Source organism: Perissodus microlepis, chromosome 8 (genome assembly GCF_051167445.1).
Source record: "Perissodus microlepis isolate ML-2025 ecotype Zambia chromosome 8, ASM5116744v1, whole genome shotgun sequence".
NCBI lineage: Eukaryota > Metazoa > Chordata > Actinopteri > Cichliformes > Cichlidae > Perissodus > Perissodus microlepis.
The window spans coordinates 12,165,737-12,184,468 of NC_140468.1; the positions used below are offsets into that span (position 1 = coordinate 12,165,737).

An 18,732-nucleotide genomic window follows, 5' to 3' on the forward strand; every position below is an offset into this window, starting at 1 on the left:
GTGGGTTTTGTTTCTATGTGGGTTTTCTCTGGGTGCTCTGGCACATTAGGTTAAAATTTGCCATAGAGAGTTTGTCTCTCTATGTTAACCCTGTGATAGACTGGTGACCTGTCCAAGATGGCCTTTGGACTTGTGGCAAGTAGAATATATAAAATTGTTCCACGTGTCTCTTATCATTGAGCTCAAATGTTGCAATTTTGCTGTAACAGTTTTGCAGCTGTTGGTGACAATATTTGTGGAGTTTGTTGAGGTGGAAATGTCAAACAGCAGCCTTGGGCTTCAGGGGTTCAGTGTGATTTTAATACTTAATGCTTGCAGGCTACAGAAGGACACTGAACATCAGCATGCTGGTGCTGTCACTGCATTAAATCTGAAGTACCTACAGCTGGGTTTTATCTGTTATTAAAATTTGATTACATTTAAATACATGTTGTCTCGTATCTAATTTGTGACGTTTTATTGGCTAAAAAGGATTTAAAGGATTGTTGTTCTTCTTACCGCCTCTCTTACGCAGGCAGTTCAACATGACACCTTAGATGTGTCAGGCATGGAAGGGTGTGGTTGCGGGGGTGTTGAGTGGAGGACTCAGGTAAAGAGTCGTGCTCATGGTGCATTCAAGTGCTGTCTGAAACATTGTAATTATCAGCTGAGGGCTCGTGATCGAACAGTAGCAATTACAAGTCAGTAAGTCGGAACAGCTGAGTGGCAATTTTCTGTTGTCATCTTCACAGACAAAGACATAAAGACTTGCATATGCACACACAAAAAGCTAGATAGTCAGCCAGGCAATACAACACAGCATCAATATCAATATCAGGGTTCATAAATTACTTTGAAAATAATCAGTTTTTGCTCTCTGTCGCTGAATCATAACTTTGTTTTCTGCAGCAGGATTTGGTTAGTGTCCATTTCATTTTTTTCCTTGGCTAAGAACTCTTGAGCACATCTCGCACATCCCAGTAATAAGAAGTAGCACCTAATGGCAGCATAATTTAATAACTAGACCCTAAATCCTCTGACAATGTCCTCTGCAATTTAGCCTGTCGGTCTCGTTTTTAACTAAAGGAAATGTATTCATTCAAATGTCTGTTTAATTGGCCGTGTAATTAGTTGGTTAAGTATAAGCTTGCTCACATTGCATAATATAAGCAGCAAGGTGGAGCTTGGCTGTCACTGCACCATCTGGGATCCAACAGGTCTCATATGAACACAGTTGTTAAACATCTCAACTGTCCCGTAGCCTGCTGCCTTTTTTCTGTTCACAAAGACAGAAGAAGGTGTTTGGTTTCCACACATGTTATTTTTGCATATCAAATGGAAAGCTAGCATTAAGTATTATCTTAATCATTTGAACTAAATGTCCTTGCTGCATTTCAGTGCATTTTTATCCATTTTAAATACTGCAGTTTCTGTTAAATAACAAATGCATTCAAAGTCCTGTTTTAGCCTGTAACTCCTGGACAAATTTCCTCACACTTTGTCTATACAATCACGTAGAAAATAAATATAAATCGAGTCCAAAATACTTTACACTGTGTAAAAAATCTAAATAAAAACAGAATGCAATGATTTGAAATTCTCAAACTCTGTTATAACCTTGCTTAAAACCATAATGTGGAGTTGAGACTGACACCAGAGTTTTTAGAAAGATTCATTTTATTTTAAATTACAAGTTTATCTCAGTTGTAGACAATTGACACTTTAGACTCTTGCACTGCTCTGTAGGTTGGGTAGAGGTTGCAAAAAGCTGTAACACGACCCCAGTTTCCTCCAGGGGCCTTAAAATACTAAAAAATGTCAGTCAGTCGTCTTCCAGACCTGAAAGATCAATGCCGAAAGGACATGTGTGGTTGGCAACAGGAACAAGTATGTGTCTGACCAGTGCCCATCAAATGCTTTCGCATAAGTAGACTTCGCTAAACATACATGAATGCCCCTACAAGAGGATCATACAAGTTGTCAAATTGAGCACACACACACACACACACACACACACACACACACACACACACACACACACACACACACACACACACACACACACAAATAGAAGAATTAGTCCACACACAAACCAAAGTAGGAACCAATAATCTCAACCAAAAGTGATCTATTGTCTCCACAGCACAAATGGTTACATGCAACCTGTTCCTTTACAACATGTTACTATGTCCAAAAAAGTGAGTAAAGCAAGTGTACTGGTGACCAACCACAAATGGGGAATCATGCCCATGACACAATCTCAACAAATGTGGCTCAACCGGGCAGCAACATTCACAAGTGATCCACCAGAAGTGGGCCAATCTCTTTACAACACTAGAGGTCAAAGCACAAAACACTCATGTCATCATTAGGCATCCATAACCGCTGATAAAGATGCACACAAGCATGTCCACACAAAGCTGAAGCTGAACACGACATGCCTGCGCAGCTAAATGCTTCCCAGTGGGCCACAACTAATAAAACTGCCTCAACCTTCTCACAAAATTTCCTACAAAAGTCAGTGTTACTGTTTTAACTTTGAGCAACTCTCAAGCAAATATACAATAATAAAACTGAAAACCCCAAACTAATTTCACCTAGCTAACCTTCAGTGGTGTACCAAGCGTAAAGGAACTTTAAACATAAAAATCATGAGCAGGCAGCAGACCAAAGATGCCATTCACTGCTGAACACTGAGGCTTAGCTCCACTCAGGACAACCATCAAACATAATAAACTAAGACAGCAAAGCAAAAATAAACACCTGCTTTAATAGAAGGGCAGTACAGCCACCTAGCTGAAACACACCTGCTAAAGAGTATTTGCTCAGTTCTAGTGAAATCCTTAAGTAAACCATCACTCATCTCACCAAAAACAACTAACAGAAACACACCTGTGTTTAGTCTCGCACGAAAACCCCATTTATGTTACCACCTGGCTCAAAAGCAGCAACATAGAGTGGAGACTGACAGTAGAGTCTGTAGAATTACCTAACTAGTTAGTTAGCTTAAAAAAACAACCAAAAAAATGGTCGGTAATTAAGCCTTGGCAACACCTACACTCTTGCCCTGCCACTGCAAGGTGGGTAGGGGTCACATAGGGGTGTAACACGATAGAACTAGAAATCAAAGGTTTAAACTGAGAAAATATACCACTTACATTTATACAATCAAAAGATTCAGAGAATCTGGATAAATGAACATTGGAAGCTCGTGATCTTTGGGATCTACGACAGCGTGGCTTTGTTGCAGAAGAGTGCACTGAACTGGCCTGCCAGCACTCCAGACTTTTCAGCCACTCAAAATATTCGGAGCATCATGAAATGAAAAATGCAACAAAGAAGATGCTGGTCTGTTGATCAGGTAGAATCCTGTCAGACAAGATCGGGGGGAAAATCCATCAGCTGTTCTCCTCAGCTCCCAGAACTTTTTTGAAATCAAAACTGCCATCAAATTCAAATGCAGCTTATATTTTTTCCTATATGGTCCATTTTTTCAGTTTAAACATTTGATATGGTTTCTGTGTTATATTATGAATACAATTTGGGTTTATGGAATTTGTAACTTAGTAGTTTTTATTTGGATTTAACACAGCATCCCAACATTTCCAGAACTCATTTTCTAATTGTATTCATTGTGAGGAAGAACATTGGTCTACACGTAATCTTTCATTACCCCAACATATTTCAGGAAGGCTTTCTCTCTTGTTCATTATTAACGTGATTTAAATGAATGTATGTTTAAATAATTTAGTCATTTTTTGGAGAAATCGTGTCCCCACCACATGTTCTATTCTAGTTTAATACTCTCACTTTGAGAAATGATCATGGTGCATCCTGAGAATAGGCCAGCCGTTTTGATTAATGACGTTCGGCGTCAGGAAGACTAGATTAAGGTGAGATAGTGAAACCTAAATTTGGAGGCTCTGACTACTGATCAAAGTGACAAAGAGGAGCTGTGCTCTCTGAGCTGCTGTAATGACTGCATGTGCTTTTCTGCTGCTATTAAAAATGGATCTAAGCTATTTTCGTTACATTAAAGTGAAGTCTAGTGAACGATTGTTTAACCCTCTGGTGTTTGGATAGCCATAACGCTTAAAATATTGCACTTAGAATAGTAAACGTGGCATGGACTGTACATGTTAACGCTTGCTGTATCTGTTTTTTTTTTTTTTTTTTCATGCAGGAAGGATTTAAATGTCAAAAACACTGCGCTTTAGTTTGTCATTGACGGTATCTTCCTGCGTGTGACCTTAAGATAAAGTCACTCATCTGACCCTTTTAAAGAATAATTGGACAGTCATGAATCGCAACTCCATAATCTTTGAACTCTGCTTTTAGTGTCATGGCGACGTGTTTTCAGCTTACATTTTTAGATTTGGTCATTAAACTGGTGGGGAATAGCAGCGTGATGCCAATTAAACCTACTTAACGGCTATCACTTTCCCCCACTGAAGCCTGCGCCACTTTATTCATTAAAGCAGAAAAGTGCGGTGTCAGAGAAATGCATTAGATGAAATGTTTTAAAAAGAAAAAGAAATAAACGTTCACATAACTGTGCCATTATTCCAAACGGTTCTGGAAAGAAAACAAAAGTGATGCACCGTCCATCACTAATACTCACTTTCAGTACAGACACTTTGTTCCCCCTCAAAAAAATTGTATTGTATATAATGTGCTGTATATGAAAAGCATGATTTCAATGATATCACGCTCTTCTTCTTTTGGCTGCTCCTTTAAGGGGTCGCCTCCATCTTACTCTACCTGTTGCATCCTCTGCTGTGACACCAAACCTCTGCATGTCATCCTTCACTACATCCATGAGTCTCTGTAGTCTTCCTCTTTTCCTCCTGCCTGGCATCTTCACATTCACCATCCTTTGTCCAATATATCCAGTATCCCTTCCTCTGCACATGTCCAAAGGTCTCAGCCTTGCCTCTCTAACTTTGTCTCCAAACCACATAACCTGAGCTGTCCCCCTGATGTACTTGTTTCTCTGATATACTCATTTCTAATCCTGTGACAAGCAATGAGGCAGGGTTAATCTTCTAAACCAAAATTCATGATACTTGAGTAGAGAGGTGAGTATGAAATGAGACAGGAATTCAAGACAAAAATTAAATTTCTCCTGGTGGAGAACAGAGCTCTCTGAGTGATTTTCTTGTTTTCCTTTTTCTATTTCTTTCCTTTTTTGTATATATGCTTTTTTCAAATAAAAAAAAAAAAGTTAGAAATAAGTATTTCCTTAAAATCTGAAAAATTGCAGGAGATCAGGAGACAAAGTTAAGCCTTCTTGCAAAGATTGGCCAGGAAATTCAGTATTCCCAAAATGTAAACGGATAAAATTTGTAATCATCTGTGAAACTTTACACTTCCAGTTTATAAAGCAAGCTGCATTAGCCTCGTGGTTAAATCAAGAGAAGGTCACTGAGCTGCATAGGGACATTTCTTTCCTCAGCCTTGTTGGCACAGTTGCAAAGCCATTTTTACAGGCTGAGCGTTATTCTCCATAACAATGTGCCGTTTTTATGCAAAGAATTTTTCCTTTCATATACAGTTTATGGGAACACTCTGTGTAGATGTTTTAGTTGTTTTTATAGACAAATGACATGTTAAGACTTGGCCAATAAACGAGGCTCACGCTCTTAATGTTTAGTCAGACTGCCGTTAGCTTTGATGATAGCTTGCATTTGCTGTGTCACATTTATTTATGTGCAGAGCTGCATTAACTTTTTTGCCAAGATGTCATATTGATGATGGGAGAGTCAGACCGTTACGTAAAGCATTAAACTGCACATCGCAGCGGTTCACAATGGGATTAAGATCTGGACTCTGTGGTGGCCAATCCATGTGTGAAAATGGTGTCTCATACTCCCTGGAGCGCTCTTTGACAATTTGAGCCCAAAAAATCCTGGCATTGTCATCTTGTAATATGCCTGTGCCATCAGAGAAGCAAAAGGCATTGATGGGAAACCTGATCATTTAGTATGTTCAGATAGACAGCTGACCTCAGTTTTGAGCACATAACATTGCTGAACATAGAGCTGACTGATTGAAGCAACCTCAGATCATAACACTGCCTCTACACGCTCGTAGGGTAGGCATTAGGCATGGGCGCATCACTTTATCTGGCTCTCTTTTTACCCTGATACGCCCATCACTCTGGAACATAGAAAATTTGGACCACACGACTTCTTTTTCATTGCTACGAGTCCAATTTTTATACTTACAATCAAGTTGAAGTGTTTCTTTTAATCCAGTTAGGCTCACTGATAAATGGTTTTCTTAAGGCTACACAGCTGTTTAGTCCACATTGCTTGTGAGATGATGGCTCACCACTGTCGTTCCAGTATGTCTGCGAAGGTTCTCAGTCATCCAGGTCATTGAAGTCTAAGGAGCTTGGAAAAGAAAAGCGTCTGGACTTCTTTAAGTTTCCTTGAAGATGTTTCACCTCTCATCCAAGAGGCTTTTTCAGTTCTAAGAGCAATTGGTGGAGAGTCCCAGATTTTAAGCCCTATGGGAATGTCCCCAAGAGGGTCATGGACCCCCTATTGAGCCTCTACCTAATCACACAAGCCAAGGAACGGGTGTGGGTCATAATCAGCCAAGGTTTCAGGTAAACTCATTGAGCCCACTATCCTTCCAGGTTTTAATAATTAGCATATTGGAGAGTTCTAACCGAATTTTTAGCTTCAGAAGTCTCTTTAGTTGTTTTCTTTGCTTGATGCAGGCCAATAGTTTGACTCTTCTAAAAGGGAAGCCGTTGGGTGACAGTGGGTTGTCTTCCAACATGGAATCATGCAGTGATTATCCAATGCAAAGTTCTTATCTCTTTGATTAGTTAAATCCAGGTAGTAACTTTTTTAGCCAGTAAGCATATGTTTCATATATTTACATACACTTACACTTAGATAAACTTAAACATGACTGTTGCTAACTGGGAAGCTAGGATGCTGTTTTACAATATTAATAAGCTACTTGTACTATCAGTTGTTGTGGCTTGGAGCTAAAGTATCTGAAGATAAGTAAACTGTGTGGCAGACTAAAGTAATAGTTCCTTTAAATAACTACCATTTCTATAAATAATAATTCTTATTTCGTGCCACATTAAACTTTAGACTGTGATGTGACACATTGTGTTTCATACATCCTAGAGACTCATAGCTATTGTGACCCTTGGTAACCCTTGGTGCTTACAGCTTGCGTCCAATCAAAATCAGCCTTTAATTCTGACGAAACCAATAAAATCTATACCTATTCCAGAGTTTTCATTTAAACTAATAATCACAGGTTGCAGTCAGGGATACCTGGACGTTTTAGCATTTCCTAGCCAAACAATTTAGACTACACCACATTTTTCAGTTTACTGCCATGGCCTTAGATCTCCATAGCTTTGTTGCTTAACACTAATTGAAGAGGCTGCTGACTGACAAGTGAAACAGCTTTTTCTTTTCCCTTTCAGTCCCTTACCCAAGTCTTATCCACTCACCGTGATCTCCTTAAGGCGATTCAGAAGTGAGATTCAACTTAAATTCCCCTAAAGTCTCTGTTTCAAGACCAATCTGATAAGATTTTTTTTTAAAATAAATGATGTAACCTTGGAAAGTGTTGGAAGCTTGGCTTACAATGCAAGACCCTGCTGCAGAAGCGCCTCTGTAAGAAACTGTCCACAGACAAAGCAGAATGAGACTCGGTATCTGTATGAAAACAGCTGATACCTGTTGGCTGACATTTCTAAACTGGAGTTTCACAGAATTGGTTGCTGGCTGCATTAGCTGCTAAGTGAAGTGGACATGTTGTTGTGGCGTTATCAGGTTAGCTGCAGGGCTCTGGACAGGCTGCAGGAAGTCTAACATGGGCTGACGGCGGTTTAATGGCTGTGTACATGATTGAATTTCTTTGTTGAGCAAACTATTCAGTTACGATAAGAAGGATGATTGAAATGTGTGGTCTGAATATAGGCAGAAATTATGTAAACTGTACACGTTAACACAATTAATACACTGCAGATGTTTGAAGTATCAGTACTTGACTTTTGGCTATTTTTAATGACTAAACTTGCTTGAGATTTATTTCTAGGGGCACTTGTGCTACTTATTTCTCCCTTTTCCTCAGTATCTCACAGTTACGTGGGCCCGATGACACCTCCTATACCAGGAACTATCACATAGGCTGTTTTCACTTCTTTAGTAGGTGTTCATAACAGAAAACAGTGATTTACTAATGAATTGCCATTTAAAATAAGACAAAACCGTATATAGTGACTGTTTTTACAAAAATAAATGCTTTGTTACTTTGATGACAGCCACAGATTTCAATGTGAAGGACAGGGCCAGTTGCATCATCTCCTGCAAGAATTGCCTGCATACAGCCTGCGTACAGCCTGCGTATATGCTGAAGACTTCCAATTTATTCTGTTAAAGGATAAGTCAGGGTAACTCACTCTTTTACATTTTCAATCAATCCAAACAAAAGACAAACAACAAAGCCTAAATGATTCTTGATTAATATCCTACCCTCTCTGCAACACTCTGACTCACGGTGACTGAATTCTAAGGATGTAAATCTTTAACGAGCATAATAAAGCGCAAGTTTTTAAAAAGGCCTCAGTAATTGCAGCTGGGGTTTTTTCCCCAGGCAACATTACTCAAATTGAATTTACAGAATGGCTGTTTGGGACTATTTCCAATCGTTGATTAATATACAGCCGTGCTCCACTGAGTATTTATGGCAGCAGTGCAGTGGTGATCATAACGGGGGTGGGGTGTGCACCTACTTGTCGTGCGCCTCGTTTTCTGTGTTACTGGACCACCAGTGAAGCTTGACGTCAGGAAGGCACACAGCATACTTGTTAATGGAATGAGCTCATTGTTAGTTTTGGTCTTTACTCGGGATTTGTGGCCAATTTAAAAAATGTCAGTGGATTTTATCCCCTGAAGAGACATGCCTCATCAGTACGCTGAGCAGGGACTTTGTGGTTTATTTTTAGTCAAATGCTTGAGTCATAAGGTGTGATTTAAAAACTCTTATTAAAAAAAAGGCCCTTAATGAGGTAGTCATTTGTTGATTTGAGAAGTGTGCAGCTCTAAGCTGATACACGTAGAGTATTAATGATTGGCTTTAACCATTTAATTACTTATTTTTATCCACATACCTCAAACCTAGAGACTCTGCTGCTCATAACAATATATTTTTTGTTCTCTTTTTCTCTTTTTAAGATTATTATGTGAATCTTAAATAATAGCAGACAGTTTCCACTTAATTAGTTTTTTAACTGTAATATAAACATGTCGTGCCCATTTGCCCACAAGAACAATGAATAGTTAGCTCTCCCCAACTCCCGTACATGCGCGGCATCAGCAAATTGTATTTGATGAGAACAGCTGAAGGGAACGGGCCTCAGAGAGTGCGATGTGTGACACCATTAAGGTGGAAGAGGAGTAGGATGTCATGAGGTAAAGAGTCTGAGCTGTGTTGGCCTCAGGGCTGTGGGGTGTTTCATCAGGGAGCATGGCTAACCTCTGCATCCTGTCTCGATTTCCTGCTCTGTGAATCATGCCAGTCCCAGCAGACAAACAGACAGATGGACAGGCAGGCAGAAAGACAGACAGGCAGGCAGGCAGGCAGGCAGCCCACTCAGTGAAGCAGAAACACCAGGAGCTCAGTGGCTGCCATGGATACACTCCTGGAGTCTCTTTACTGCTGTCTGTGTATGTTTACTGTATGCATGTGTGCTTAGCTTTGTTCTGAAGGCCTTGCACCTTGTCCCTAGATTAGAAATGTTGTATTTTACTTTTTGTAACCAAATTCTGTTAATAAATTTCAGGGCTCTGTAGGTGGTAAGAGTTAATGTTAACGTAATATCTAATGTTATCCTATTAATAATCTGTGTATATTGTAAAAACTTGCCATCACAACACATCATGCATTGGTGTGGTTTGGTTTCCATAGAGGCTTCTTCCTGTTAAAAATGAGTTTTTCCTTCCTACTGTTGCCAAGTGCTTGCTCCTGTGGGGTCATCTGATTGTTGGGGTTTTCTCTGTGCTTTTGTATTATTTATTTATTTTTATTTTTTTTACAGATTTTACAGTTAATCTAATTAATGGCAGCAGCTAGAAATTGTATATCAAAGTTGGATGTAGCCTCCTGGTATTTTAAAGCCCAGCAGGATGTGACCCCTCTAGTTGCAAAAAGATCTTTTGATTTTACAAGTGTAAGAAAAATAACTTCTCACCTGATTTACTGGCTCTGTAAATCTAATCACTGGATTCTTTCTTCTCAACTCAAACAGCATAAGTTAATATGCAAATTATTGTCACAATTATTGTAAAATAAACAGCAGGGTATGCTTAAATGTGTGGCTACCTTATGAGCACGCAGTGTCCTTGGTTTTCCATTGACATATGTGTTTTCTTTTCCTGATTGACACCCAAAAGAGTCCAAAGCTACACTTGTTATAGGTCAGAGCATTGACCTACAGGGCTCAAGGGCTCAATTACTGTATTGCAGCAATTGATAACCAATACTGGGGTTTGTTTTTGTCTTTTTTTTCTTCAGGAGGTCCATCGGATCACCACAGGCGATGGTATTAAACGCACAGACAAGGATGACGCCGCGGCCAGCGAGGTGGGCTGGATGACCTCGGTCAAAGATTGGGCCGGAGTCATGATATCTGCTCAGACGCTGACAGGAAGAGTCCTGGTAAGCTCATTCTCAGCCATCATCCTTTGTTCAGTTTTTGATTGACATCTTCAGCTACTTAGGCTTACACGTAGCAGGCCGCTGGTTAAGATGTCGGTGAGATGAAGCGTGACAGCCCATCATAATCATTCCCAGACTTACTGATGACAGCAATTCACTTGGTTGAGCTCCCTTGTAGTATTTTTGTCTTGTGAAAAACATTTGTTATTATAGGACAAGCCAGAGGACCCTGCGTCAGACCAGGCACAAACTGGGCATGTGTGAATATTCCTTGCTTTTATTTTTGCTTGTCAAACCCATAAACGTATCATTGGGTGTATCTCCTGGTAGGTTTTCTCTCAGACAGTGAGGCTTACACATCCAAACAAAGCCTGGGCAACAAAGCAGAGAGATTTAAGGCATGTATTAAGGTCATACACCCCATAATAACCTCGGACAGCAGAGAGAAACAGATGCCAAAGAAAGGAAGGAGGGAGGGACATGTGCAATTTTACAATAGCATTTGGTCATGCAATGGTGCCTGGTGTGTCTGCTCACAGGGTTAGATGGAGAACACATCCCTTAAACACCTGTTATCATCTTGTGTACTGAACTATGTTGCCACACGATATCCAATCAGGGATATTTTTGCTGTGGTGTTTTTTATAGGTTTATTCTTATTATTTCTCAACACTGAATAATGATTTGGCTGTAAATGTTCAGCATTTAAAGTACTGCGACTGTGGAGTGATGAAATGAGATGATATGAGTGGGAGCACTGTGCCAGAGCTTGACGCAGTGCTTCGGGCTTGATCCCACTTTTCAACTACCCCCTTAAATGCGGTGCAGCATCTCCAGTTGGCTCGACGTGTGGAGGTTGTTAATCTTGAACGCCGGGCGAGCTGTACATTAAACTGTTATGATGGGATGTGGAATATTAATGATCCACCTAGTTCATATTTGTGGGCTAAAACTAAACTGCTGATCATGTTGGAAGGCTAAGAAGATGGAATACATCTTTATTTGGACACTTATCTGAAGTTGTTCACTTATTCACAAATATTTCAGTTGATTCAGAACACTTTGTCAAGTCTTTTTGTTATAAAGTGTGCTTCAAATGTGTCGTGCTTACAAGAAAATGTTCCTTTAAATCTAAATAAAAATATAGACCCTGGATTTGAGTTGATGTACACGCCCATCAAGTGGCAACATCTGGAAAAAGATGCCAAATCAGAAGAACCCAAGAAGAACTACTTAGAATTGAGACTTGAGGCTGGGTCCACAAGCAAGTCATTCCTATAGACTCCCATGTTTAAATATACGGCTACAGCCTTGAAATTACCTCCCTCCCTTTTACAAATCACCTGTTTATAATTGTTTAAGACATAAATGTCTGCAATATTAGTGGTGTCAAAATGGGACTTCACGAACAAGTGGATGATGTCACGGTGGCTTTATCCTTCTTTTACATACAGTCTGTGTGAGTGTGTGTGACAGCTGATAAAATCATGTTTTTTTGCTCCCGGCTGGAGCATCAAGGGGCACATTTTGTTCATCTTCCGTCAAACATTATGAAACTCAAATTGTCCCCACAGTGGACTGAGTGCAGAGACTAGTGGTGGTGTATGTTGACAGCAGCATTTTGCTAACAACATCTCCCCGTTCTCTGTTTCCTTGTTTTTCACTTTAAAACACCAACGCTTCCCTCTGCTTGCTTCTGTGTGTGTGTGTGTGTGTGTGTGTGTGTGCGTGCGCGTGCGCGCAGCTCAAGTGCTCTGTCTCAATGATGGCTTGACACAACTGTTTAGCAAGTGCTCGTCTGTAACCATGGCAACTGCAGCTTACCTAAACAGGGCAGATGTGTGTTTTCTATTTCAGCCTTTTCAGGGAGCGCATTAAAGCTTATTTCCAGGCCATCTGAGAGCAGTTTTACTGGGGAGTAAGAGCAAGGAATAGCTTAAATAAAAGTGAGTGCTTCTGTGTATTTATTTGTTGTATAAAGATCCCATATTTACATGTATCTTGAGCTGCTATTTCCAGCTGTTTTCTATTTGCAGTCTTGTTTAATAAAAGCCAGCAAAGAGTAAATCTGCCAATTTTAAACTTGAACCTCTCCAAAAAAATAAATAAATAAATAAATTAAAAAATCAATTAGTGGTTGTGCATATGAATCCAAATGAACAATCCAGTTTGCTGTTCCTAATTAATTTTAGTAATTAAACCTGACTACATTATTAAGTGTAAATGTGGCTGAAGTTGAAGTGGATAAATTGAGACAGTTGAGGCATGGATTATGCAAAAAAGAAGGCTCAGCTGCAGGATGCCTGCAGCGTTTTGCAATTTTAATTTAACTTTCTGAATCTCAGTTCAGCAGATTGATACCTGCTGCTTGAAGATTCAGTTGCTCGTGCCGTATAGCTCTCCAAAGCCTTTTTACAAAATGTACAGAAGAAGAACTAAAAGACAAATAAACAATCCAAAAAATTAAAAACATGGACACTTAAATAGACAAATATGTGGACCACAAGTTAAAAGTTAAAAGACCAAAAAATTGATCGCTGAATTATATTTGATAAGCCCAAGGCCAAAAATAAACACATACAATCATACATTTCAGTTGAGGGCTTCTGTTCAATTAGCTCTACAGTACAAACACAGAGTATGTCAGAGCACAAAGGTTACAAAGCTGGTTAATGTTTAAAGTACATGACAAGACATTTGGTTTTCTGAGGGACTGAGTTTGATGGTTGTGGCTTTTTTCCCTCACTATCTATAATCGGGCATTTCAACTAAGGGGCCTTGACATCTGTAGCATGACACATTTTAGGTAAATGTAACACATTACACAGAGGAGACGAGATCACTGTAGACTTAGCTGAATGTTTACCTCTGACTGTGACTGTTGAGTGACAGACAGGTGCAAACTGCCCTGCGGAAGCTGAGGAAGCCCAGTGTTCATTTGCCCAACTGGCCTCAGCAGATTGTAAAAGATCAAACCTTGCCATTAGGGCTGTTTGATTAGCAGAGAGGACACTTCCTGGTGACCTTTTAGTCTGTAAAGTTTTTTTCTGCAGGAGATCTAGTCTCTGATCTTTAAGCGCTCAAATAAAGCGAGGAAAGGCGAACTCTCTTGTTTAGTTTTCAAAATTCAGGTCAGCAACATGTATGTAAAGCTGTGGGTTTCCTCTAGATTGGGACCACAGAAGGATCCCATCTGTCAGTTTATTTATTTTTATTGCATTTTCCCTCACCATATCCATTTTTGCATCACACAAGACCACCCTCCCTATTCATGATAAATGTCATCACGTTGCTGTTTGCAAACGTCAAAACAAACACCCCTCGGGGCCTGAACAGTTGGCTGCAGTTTATACTTATACCAAAGAAAAACCCAAAAAGAATAAAGAAGCAGGTTATGGATGTATTTCTTATTTGTATTTCCCTTGAGACTACAATTTTCAAGAAAGTTCAGATAGAAAGTATGCACCACAGCCAGGCCCAAGTTTGTGTATTCTGAAGGAAAATCTGATTTCTCTTAAATGACAGGACCCTGCTGAGTGACATTTAGCCCATGTGTGTTTGCCTCTAGAAGTCCACAGGGGGGGCTTGGATGTCACAAAGCTATTATTCTGGCCAGAGAAAGGTTTTCTATTATTGGACGCCCAAAAATGACCTCTGGTGCTTTTAAGTTTTCAATCTTTGCGCTTTAACCTCAGTCACAGGTTGAACAGAGTCGAAGGCATTTAAGTTAGACTATAAAGTACTGCAGGTAAACACCAGCTGTTTTTGTTTATTTATAACTCCTTTTTTTGGAAACGTTTCTTACATACACTAGCTACAAGTCTCTGTTTGGCATGCCATATGTTGTTACAGTCCAATAAGCTGAGCTGCCAAGATATACCAGCATTTGGCATGTGAGTACTACTGTACTTCTTGCACGTTTAAAAAACCCCAAAACACACACACACACAAACCACACTTGTGCATTTTAAAACTCTTTAAACAGTCATTATTGGAAGTCCTGTTTGAGTTTAGCATATTTTTCGTGAGCATGCCTGTGCTTTGTTGAAAAGGGTGGAGCTTGGTGAGCTAAGAGGTGAGTGGGAGAGACCGATGGGGGTAGTAGCTATACTCAAGTGTGCTGGCATAGACTGCACAGTATTCAAAAGATTTCCATGGCTAAAAAGGGAAGCCAGTGTGAAAACCTCTTTCTGTCACCCAGCAGGGGGCAACCCCTTCGCAAAAGACATCTGGTTAAAAGACTTTTCTAATGATATAATGGGCTCAATCACTAGTTTCAGGTTTTATTCAATACAACATATTCATTTTGTAAATTACTGCTCCCATTAGTGTCAGTTACTGTCCACATTACTAATAAACCGAAGTATGGCTTTTGGTATGGTTGGCAAGTAGCTAGCATATGTATGCGCAGTATCACTGGGTTCCTCAGTCAGCTCCACCCCTCTCGGATACCTAAGTTGTGGCTGGCAAGCGGAAGTGTATGATGGCCAATTTTTTCCCATCTTAAACCTCTACAAGTTAAGCCGTGAGCAAAAGGTGCTAGCTTCAGCTAGGTCACTTCTAATTTTAACATCACCAGCTGTCAGACAAAAAGTTCTCACAATTTGGAGTCGTCTAGGTTTTCTGGGGTCAGCGTGTGTGTAGAGGAAGTCATATTGGGTGACAGGGTGAAAGAGTTATTTTCTGGCTCGACCGCTAGATTTGATATCGCAACCGCAAGGGGAGAAAGCAGCACTGAACGAAATTACAGGTGGGCCAGAAGGGCATTTTCATCAGGCGGACACTTACCACCTCCTCCTCTGAGAGGGTCGTGAGCTGCAGCAATTGAGCCGCTACATGGAAAAGCTTTTTGTCTGATGGGAGTTAAAAAGGGGAAAGAGAGAGAGAAAGACTAAACACTTTCGTGTGGACTTGCTCTTTTCTCTCATTGCCGATTATGGTGCCGTTCCAGCAGAAATAAGAAGTCATGGGCGCGCTTATCCTTTACATGACTGAGAATTCATTGTTAGCGCTGATTTATTGTTACACATTTTCCACGGCTCAGCACAAAAGGAGTCAGCATTCACTCTTCGTGCCCTTTTCTTGACATTCCCAGTTGACTCTCGGCTTTAGGTTAGGATGTTGGTATTGTTGTATGTAACAGATATTCTTTCAACACGCCCATGGCCTTGTAGCAAAGACAGGACGCTGTTTGCCACCTGTGGACTCTGGTGCCAACGGGATCATGTGTGACTTTCACCGCACCCAGTACAACAGAGTGAACAACGTGGCAGCGTCACTCGGCTCTCTGCCCGTCTCTAAGCCTGCCGCTATTTTCGGGTGACAGCAGCTGCCAGGCCTGTTTTGTCAGGCCCCTACAGAAGGAAACAATGCCATGTGAGACTGAAGTTATTTTGTTTCATTCCTAGTTAAAACCAAGAACATCTTGGTAAGTCATTATTGTATATAAATGAAGTCAAACTAACACGCCACACTATGCACTAGTACCATCTTGATTCGAGTAAAATCTTTTTTTTTTTTTAAAGAATTTCCTAGAAATTATGGACTAAACTCTTGCACACACAAACATAATTGGGTACACCTTGCTAGTCCTCGGTTGGACCTTTTATCGCCTTCAGAACTGCTTCTATTATTTGTGGCATACATTCAACAAGCTGCTGGAAACATTCCTCAGAGATCTTGGTCCATATTGACATGATAGCATCACACAGATGCTGCAGATTTGTTGGCTGCACATCCATGATGTGACTCTCCTGTTCCACCACATCCCAAAGATGCTGTGTTTGATTGAGATCTGGCAACTGTGGAGGTCATTTGGTATATAAAGTTGTTCTCAAGAATACAGTTTGATATTATTTGATGTTTGTAATATGGTACATTATCCTGCTTTAAGTAGACACGAGAAGATGGATACACTGTGGTCATAAAGGGTCAACAACATGGTCAACAACAATACTGTGGTAGACTTTGCCTAAGGATCTCAAAGTGTGCTAATGATCCCCTACGCCATTACACCACAACAGCTTGCCTGAACCTTTGATACAAGGCAGGATGGATCCATGCTTTCATGTTCGCACCAGATTCTGATTTGAATGGACCAGCAGAATTCGGCACTCATCAAAGCAGGCAATGTTTTTCCAGTCTTCTGTTATGCTGGTTGGGTTACCCTCTGCAAATTGTATCCTCAGTTTCCTGTTTCTAGCTCTCAGGTGTATTCTGCTGCTGTAGTCTATCTCATGTTTTGCATTCAGAGATACTTTTCCACATGGGTTGGTTTGATTTACTGTTGCTTTCCTATCAGGTCGAAGCAGTCTTACCTCTGACATCAATAAGCCATGTTTACAAAGACTCACTGCTTACTTGATATTTTCTGTTATTCCTTTGTTGTTTCTTTCTGGCCATTCTCTGCTCGGAAATAGTCAGACCAACCAGTCTGAAACCAACAATCATGCCACATTCAAAGTCCTGTAAATCACCTTTTTTCTATGTTCTCATTATCGTTTTGAACATCAGCAGGTCATCTTGATCATGTCTACATTCTTAAATGCATTAAATTACTTCCATGTGTTCTCACATAGCAGAAATCAAACCCTGTCATTGCTGATATTTTTGGATTGCTTCAGATTAAAACAAACACAAAAAAAGCAGTGAATCTCCTGTGTTATGTATTCGAACACTGACTATGGAATATTAGCTACATTTATACAGGTTACGGATTTGCTCTGGGTGGTGTTTTGAGTGTCTGTGTAGATAATAATGTCATTAATATTTGCCTTCAGTACAGCACACAGACAGATCTGAGTGGTCCTTAGACATGCTTAGTTGAGGTCATCTTGACCTGTGGCCATCTGTGCTTGCAGAGTCTACAGATTGAGAGTTGCTTGATCCTTAACCCTCTGCGATCGTGAGGCCAAATTCTTGCAGCAATCACACCATTAGTTTTGGGCACCAGCAAGTATCAGGTGTGATAATTACCATTCCTCCAGGGTGGGGGTGGCGCAAGCGTTTCTAATTTGGAACCTGTCTATGTTTGGGCACCACATTTTCAGCAGGCTCTCATTAGGCACAAACAATCAGTCAAGTATAATGAGTTTAGTGAAGTGGGATGGTATTTAAAATAGTCAAGAAGGGTTTTATGATAACATTCTTCCCCCAATCCCTAGAATCCATTCAGTGAGCGGTTTCATGATGAGAAATTCTCAATTTGGCCAGCAGATTCCATTATAAATCATTAGCTACACAATGACTAAGCAGCTGCTTGTTGAGCTCACTACGTCTCCATCACTAATCACAGTTCTCTATTTCCTGTTTCTGGAAAGCCAGGTGTAAAAGAGGCATGAAACTCTTGATTGATACTTCAAGTAGTTTTTCCCTCGGCGAGTTCAGTTTAATTTACTACCGTGGCCACTTAAAGAAAATGAGTTACCTACTGATCATACAACATGTTGGAACTTTAAATGTTCACTTTAAGATCAGCTCCTCCAACCTTTAAAACACAGGACTGCTGCAGTTATTGTATGTCCAGCCTTTCGGCTACAGCACAGGCCATGATTTACATTTTAACACGTGAGAGGAATTTTCTCAGTGAGGACCCCTCCTGCTGCCTGAGAGTTGAGTCATCACTTGTGCTCAGCAGCAAGATTTTTTTCTCTTACATCCACAGCAGCAAAGACGATTTGGTTATTCCTTTTTTTTCCTCGTTGTCATTTTCTCACAATTTTAAAGCAACAAACTAATATTTCAGCTGAGACAGACAGCAAGAAGCTGGGAGGGGGGGGAGATACAGCCATCCACGCCTACCCTAAGCTCTTTATGCCTCACTGTGAGAGTGGTTGGGCTGCTTCCAGGATGGCTTAAATCATAGCTAAGCCACTGTGGGATTTGGGGTTCCACGCTGCATGTTTTGATTGTGGGTATTTAATATCTGAATAATGGTGCAAAAATCTCTTATTCATTACAGGACAGAACATGCCGTTTCTGTCTAACAAGAGCAGATCAATTTTTTGTCACATCAAAGAATCATGAAATGCAAAATAAGTGCAAATAGATGAGCAG

The 18,732-nt window shown here is 40.3% G+C and overlaps 1 protein-coding gene across 6 annotated transcripts in view; it reads left to right on the plus strand.

Moving 5' to 3' along the window:
• LOC146381490 (calcium-activated potassium channel subunit alpha-1a) overlaps positions 1-18,732 on the plus strand; it is a 97,797-nt gene that overhangs the window by 4,420 nt on the left and 74,645 nt on the right. For all 6 annotated transcript variants that reach the window (XM_084937555.1, XM_084937554.1, XM_084937556.1 and 3 more), the window contains exon 2: positions 10,534-10,677. In XM_084937555.1, coding sequence (XP_084793681.1) covers positions 10,534-10,677 — 144 coding nt within the window. The remainder of the gene's footprint in view (positions 1-10,533; positions 10,678-18,732) is intronic.